The 7,153-nt window shown below is 42.1% G+C and overlaps 1 protein-coding gene across 1 annotated transcript; it reads right to left on the bottom strand.

Moving 5' to 3' along the window:
* Window positions 1–4,042: 4,042 nt before the first annotated feature.
* On the bottom strand, window positions 4,043–4,981 carry LOC104347059 (putative G protein-coupled receptor 141). The gene has a single exon (XM_009951993.2). The coding sequence runs from the start codon at window positions 4,979–4,981 to the stop codon at window positions 4,043–4,045; it is 939 nt and encodes a 312-aa protein (XP_009950295.2).
* Window positions 4,982–7,153: the final 2,172 nt, after the last annotated feature.

The raw sequence follows: 7,153 nt of genomic DNA, 5'->3' as shown, positions 1-7,153 counted from the left end.
TTCTGGAAGGTCAAGCTGGTGTTTTATCAATGACCCCTTGACTTCTGAAACCAGCCCTTGTTTCCAATCAAGTCCTAGCCATAGGGTTTACTTACAGGGAAAGTGCACACAAAGTCCTATTTCTCTGAGAACAGCAGAAATGAATGACTTTATGAGTCAGAAATGTCCAGTTCTGCAACTCTGTTGAGGTTTCTGATCAGGAACTGCTGCCCCTGCCACCTTTGGGGGTTGTCATGCCCGTCTCTCCCCATCCAAGTGCCTGAAACCCCTTTCCTGGCTTGCAGCTGTGGAGGTCCCTCCTTCCCCTACCAGCACGTCTAGTCTGAGGCACTCTTCTCCTTGGGAACACGTAGAAATGGAAGTGTCATGTGGATCTGTGGAAAACTGCCTGGAAAGAAAAGATCTGGATCCTAAGGGGAATTAGACAAGCGGGATTACAGTCTAATACATGGCCCAAATCAGCATTGAGGCAAAAAGCGGTCTTGCTGTATTTATCCTTGCATTGACTCAATTTTGCATGACTCCCTGGTGAGCTAGAGAGGGAACTGATGCAGCTGAAAGCTATTCAGCAGAAAAATCCCAACTCTATGGAAAGAGTGATGTGGGAGTGGGAACAAGGAGTGGCGGAGGGTAAGTTTGCTACTGTTGGTGACAGTGCTACTTTTTGGCAACTTTAAGGGTTCAATAAGCAACATGAGATGAAGGCCAGAGACATCGTCTATGTTATTTTGCCATTGTGTGGCAGAAACATGCTGATATTCTGCTCTCCTATCCTCATCCACTGTCACATTTTCCAGGTCCTATCTCCTCTGTGTCCTGCATCCACTATCACATTTTCCAGGTCCTATCGCCTCTGTGTCCTGCTGTAATAGAGTTTTTGTGTTCTCATGTGGTTGTTCTCTAATCCAGAATTATCCTCTGTGATCCAGAGTCAGCAAAATCAAGGTCTCCTTTAAGCCTGTGGTGCCTCTGACTGAGCAGATGATGGTAACTGGATATTCCAGCTTCTTCCATAGATTGTCTCCCACATGTCAGCAGTTCCCCATCACTGCCTCTGCCATCCCTGGGCACAGGAGCCACTTGGCTACATTTCAGATGCTACTCTGGCCTTGTCTACGCTTTCATTTTCAGGAGTTCTTCATACTTTTCTCCTTCTGTGGCACTATCTGGCAGCACCTCCACCCCTCCTCAGTCCTCCTGCGGGGAGCAAGCAGGAAGGGTGCCTGGGAGGCTGGAAGAGAGCAAGAAGCCAGTGAGAGGCAAAGGAGGGGGAGGTTGGAGGGAGCAGCAACTGGTCCTCTCCGCAGGCCGTGTCAGCACCCTTGCTGGAAGCATCACTTCTGTCACCACCTGGCAGAGCAGTTCCTTCCAGTGTTAACTGAGACTTCATTCTCTCAGGGCGGCGGCAGGTTTCCTCTGCCAGACGCTAACACTCACAAAGCAAGGTGAGTGGCAGATGTAAAGTTTGCGTAGGCAGTCCCATAAAAAGCATGACTTGGTGCTGAATAGTATCACCAACTTAATGCATGGAATTACATCCCCGTAATTCTTCTCGTTATCATCCTGAGTTAGCATTCACATCAATTTTTATTTGGAAAAAACCCCCACTGTCTAGTATTATTTGTGATGCTATGGTGCAGGGCATTGCGAATGTGTACATTTTTACAAGAATTAAACAACAATTGTGATTTTAACACATACATGAACAACAGTGGTTAAGCTGTATGGTCATATAAAACATATGTTTTATTTTTTTAAAGTCTTGCCAAATTTAGATACAAAATGCTTTTAATTTATATGCATATTTACAGGAAGGACTTGCTTAACTTTTTCAGCATACAGTCATTTTGTTTGTTAGCGACTCTGTTATGACAGAAGGGTTATAATATAGTGTTACAAAGGTATGCAGTGCCTACAGAACACATGCAAGGCATTTTCTTCCACCGATGATGTTGCTATAGGAGGAAACAAAAATGTTGTGCCATTTTCCATCTTCTTTCCCACCACAAGGAAGAACTGATTTGTTTATGTAGTTTTAAAGTAAGTCTGGATCAGAGCAGTTTATTGCTTTCTTAATGACACATAATTAACTAGTAGTGAACTACACATTCAAGGTGACTCCTTCCATGTTATGCAAGTCTCTGTAGTTCCCCAGCCACTGTTGAATCTGGCTGGTCACGTCTTCCTCTTTACCTTCATCCTTTTGGGGCAAACACCTTCTCGGAGATTTTTTTCTCAGACCCACACATACTGCAAGCTCTCACATTTCTATCTTAACAGATGTTGTGATCCAGGCTAGGTGCCAAGGGTGGGCCATGCAAGCACCCCTATATCTCACTTGTGTGATGAACTTCAGTGATTTCCAACTTTTGATGTTACATAACGTTACTCAGACTCTGACCTGAAAATACTTTCTCATGGTCAGACCTCCCGAGAGATACAGAGGAGATTGAAGCAAGAGGGAAGACAGGGAAGAAAGACTGTAGAATAGATGGGATCCTGTAAAGTAACTGTCTTGGTGGAACCAAAAGTAATGAGCATAGCAGTAAGATTGTACACGTACAGCAAGATCAACCAATCGTTATTTGATTGCTGCCTGATGTGCAAGAGGTATTGATGGTGGAATGGAAAGATTCAGAAGTATGAAAGGTGGTCTTCAACAGCATCGTGAGGAGAGACTGTCACTGGAAATCCATCAGCTGATAACCTCTAATTTGTCAAATGATTAAAATATTATCCCACTGACTCTAGATGAAAAAAATGGGTCCTTACACAGATGTCAAGAAGAAAGAGGTATTAGCCATTGCTGTCTTGGGTTATAGCAGTCAGAGATTTATACTCTTTTTGGGATAGGTGTAAAGTGTCTGAGCTATGAAAGCCTGATGTCTTTCACAGAATTATTTTGCTGAATTTTTCCTCTTTTCTAGTGGAATTCTGTGCTGTCTTCACAGACAGCAACTGACAATGCCTCACTGAGATATAATAAGCTTTTTAGCTGCACCAGGTTTATTAGCTTTTTCCATCCGTCCAATCCAAGCAGTAACATTTCAGTTTCTGCTACCAGTTCAGGGTAATAAATTTATAGAATTGATTTCAAGCTAAATGTATCTTAAGTAATTAGTTATAAACTTCAGAACTGCACAAAATCAACATAAAATAAAAAAAAAATTATTGTTACCTTGGAGACCTAAAATATTTGACTTTTTAAGAGAAGACAACTGCTGTCTGAATAATCTAAATAAAATGATCATAACTGTTAAATATATTTTTTTAAATTGAATAATTCTGTACATAAAAATACAGGCTTTTTTAAAACTTCTAGTGTTCATTTCAGTAACAATGTGTCATTTTTTGTTGTTAGAGGCATTTTCAATATATGGGAAAGAGAACAAAACTCTTTTCTGCTGAATTGATAACATTTCCAAAAGGTGATTTTGAGAAAATATTTTAAGAAATAACTATTTATTGGTGATTTGTTTTTGAAGAGTTGGTTTAAATTGTTCAATCTGCTTAGAAACTTACGCTTGTCTTTACAGTGAGGGAACGGGCTTACTCAAGAGGAACAATAGCTTCCCTGATATTTTATGAGAGCTTGTGGGGTATAAATAAGAAATGTATGTGGAAAATTATATAGATTTTATATTTCAAAAGCCTGTACCTTATTCCATAAAAACCTGCTTTTCCACTTGTGTTTCTATGTACTTGGCAAATTCTCTTGAGTCTCCTGCAAGTGCTTTTGACTTCACAAATCTTGATGTTAAAGCAGTAAGATAGAACAGCCTATGCTCTTTCCTCCCTCTCCTCCAGGTGCATCCACAAAGTCACTAGGTAGCACTGTGAGAAATCCCAGAGGTAACCTTGCAGTTTACCAGCTTAGACATTGGAGGCGGTTTGCCCCGTTATTTGGGGGAGCAGGTGTGCAGAGCCCTGTGCAAGAGTGTTGTGTGTTTCCAGGGCCCACGTCGCCTTGCTGAGGAGGGGGTGCCTGTCCAGCACCATGCTCTGCCAGGTCCAGGTCCACGCGTGCTACAGGAGGTTGACGCTAGCAGCAAGATAACCTGCTGCGGAGCATGCCCACCTTTTGCTTGAAGAGGCGGCTTCCACTCAGCATGAACGACAGCAGGTCCAGACAGCTGAGGGCAGTCAGACTCAGAAAAACTTCATTGTAGCTTTCTAACTCATCAAAATTACTCACATGCTGGATGTAGTAGGCCCTAAAGAGGTGATAGGGAAGGAAGCAAATTATGATGACACAGATGAAAATCAAGTTTTTCACCTGGGCCCAGAACTCTTGGTGTGACCAGAGGGAGGTGGAAAGTTTTCTCGCCACTTTTACCAGGATGAAAATCTGCAGGGCCAAGAGGACACAAGTAATGCAGGCAATAGCTACAACTATGGCGTAGTTCAGGCCTTTCACGCTGTCCTGCTGAAGTTCTTTGTGGAACTTAAAGCATGTTGTATCATTGTATGAGCCTGAGCGTCCATACTCAAAGTATAAGACTGGCACCACAAAGACCATGACAAAGACCCACACGGCAGCGCTTGCCGCAATGGCGTGCAGCTTCCTGTAAAACTCTACCTTGTCCTTCCATTGAAAGAAGATGAGCCACCGGATCACCAGCGTGATCACATAGAACAGGAAGGTCAGGTACATGTGGATGTGCACCATTGCACTCACCATTTTGCAAAATGGCATCTTGAATACCCACTTCTTGTTGACGTAGTAGTGCAGGCGGAAGGGCACAGTGAAGAGGAGGAGACTGTGCACAACAACCAGGTTGACGATGGCTGCAGTGGTCACAGACAGAGTATTCATCTTGACCAGCACAAATGACATTGTGATGGACCCGATCCCACCTCCAGCAAAGGCAATTGAGTAGGTAGTAATCAGTATGGCACTCATGGTGTTGGTGTGAGTGAAGGAGGAATAACTGCTGTTCCTATTCTCTTCAGTCATGCTCTTGAAATCTTCCTTGCACATATTCTAGAAATAAGAAAATACATAAAGACTAAGATAAGGCAGGAATGAGAGGCCCCACCTGAAAAGCTCATAGAGCTTTCCACCTGGATCTTGCTTAAGGGAGAATCCCGGAATCTCACAGCTGGCACAAGCTGTAACCAGTAGTTTTACCTAATCATCCTCCAGCCTAGAGAAAAATGGCTGAGAAGGTTGGGTGGAGAAGCTGCTCTAGTCACTAAGACATTGCTAGCCACACCCTTAAAAACAAGCATGAGATAGTAATATGTGGGAAGAAGAGATCCTTAAAGAAATGACATGATTGCGGTGGTTTTGAGCTCTCTGTGTTACTAGTTCTCCTCTCTTCTGAGCATCTGCATGCTTTTGCAGTGAAGATCAGAGACACTGTTCAAATTCTGCTACTGATTCATCAGTTTGTTTATTTCCAACACAAATCTGCCCTTCCCAGAGCCAGATAATAACCATATGTTTCTCTATTAAAGCTACAAATTTTGTTACTGAGAGCTGTTTCACACGCATTACAGTCAACTCCTTCTCCATAGACAGTTTATCTGAGTAAGAGATTAAACACCATGGATACCCAGGCTCCATGGAGATCCTGCTCAGATCCTGCCAGACCGAGTAGCGTAGGCAGTGCTGTCCTGGTGCTCAGGGCCATTACACATTTAGTATGTGGTAACCAGGTGTTACAAAACAAGCTCTTAGAAAATGTTAGGAAAGGACATCCTGTATTAGTGCAACTGAGCTTGCCTGGCCTGAGCTGAGGCTAGGTGAAAGTTAATAGCAAGTTTAATAAGTCTGCTATGTATTTTTAATATATTTCTGTTTCAAAGAGAGATTAAATATAATTCTTATTATTCTAAATGTAACTTCTGATAGGATTTTTAAGATTGTGTGGGAGAGGAAGAGTTCAGGCAGGATGTTATCCTGAAACATGTTTACATCTATGAAAGTATCAAGGGGTTGTCCATGTCACAGTCACAGAAAAGAAGTGGGGAAGATTGAACAATGCTGGGCTCTGTACTGTCCCAGTTACACCGCTACTTCTACCTGAACTATAATTTAAAACTGACTCTGGTATGTCATCCATTTCACCTGGGTTTTCTTCTGAGTGAGTTTTTGCAAATTTTCTTTTAATGATGCAATGTTTTTACCTTCATGAAGTAGTTCCTCTATCTCTTTGCATGAGTGGAGTTTCGGCTTATTTTCAGGTAGCACATACTGCCAGAAGTTGGGAGGGCAAAAAAAGTTGTTTAGAAGTTCTCTCTTTTGTGGAAAAGAGGAAATACCTATAACAGTTTTATAGACTGTTTTTCCTCACAGTGAGGAATGAATATCTGTGATGCATCTCAGATATTTTCTGTTGTTCGTAGCAATATTTCTAAGCATTTGCCCCTACAGTAATCAAGATCTCTTTATACACTGAAAAGTCAGTTACTCTCCAGCTATCCCAATGCATCTAAGACTCCAGATATTTTATTGTTAGCAACATGAATATAACTGCTGTATCTCAAATTGATGTGTTAGTTGTTGGCTCTTACTGATGTTTTCTCTTTGAAACTGCATTTCAGAGTTACGTGGACAACTAATTCCAGTGCATTATGAAAAGTAAAAGGGGTTGCAATGAAAGAGCTTTTTCTCAAAGGTGCTGCTGATTGGCACACTGCAGCTCTTGCATCAGAAACCATGCAAGTTCCTTCCAGTTCTGTTCTCATTTCTGAGATGTTGCGTTTCAGCCTCACAACTGTGCAAGCCAGAAGGGATTAGCAATAGCTTTTCATCAGTTTCTCCAAGTTGTTAAGCTTTCATTTGAAAAGATGTCTCTAAAAAGTGGCATTATCACACTGTTTTAATTTAAAATGCATAAAGTTTCAAAAGTGACACAGCCCTAAAGGCAATACGCTGGAAATGCAGGTTGGTGTGAGCAGTCCCAGCAGCAAGGCTGCATTTGGAGAGGAAGGACTCCTCGTTGTCACCCTTCGGAGCCTGGCAGTGAAACTTGAACTGAAGGCAGTAAGACACAGATAAGCAGAAGTCAGATAACTGATATGTACCTCAGACATTCCTATTAAGGGGACAATGAGAGACCTATTACTGTCTGCAAATAAACAACTGAGACACTGAAATGCAGGTTTCTGCAGAATTCTGCAGTCATCGCTAAATCCCTTTGTTGTA

Source organism: Leptosomus discolor, chromosome 7 (genome assembly GCF_034619465.1).
Source record: "Leptosomus discolor isolate bLepDis1 chromosome 7, bLepDis1.hap2, whole genome shotgun sequence".
Classification (NCBI taxonomy): domain Eukaryota; kingdom Metazoa; phylum Chordata; class Aves; order Leptosomiformes; family Leptosomidae; genus Leptosomus; species Leptosomus discolor.
This window is presented reverse-complemented; position numbering and strand designations above follow the sequence as displayed.

Bases quoted from the DNA above. Each gene is read 5' to 3' on its own strand.
- LOC104347059 (XM_009951993.2), bottom strand. From the start codon at position 4,981: ATGTGCAAGGAAGATTTCAAGAGCATGACTGAAGAGAATAGGAACAGC.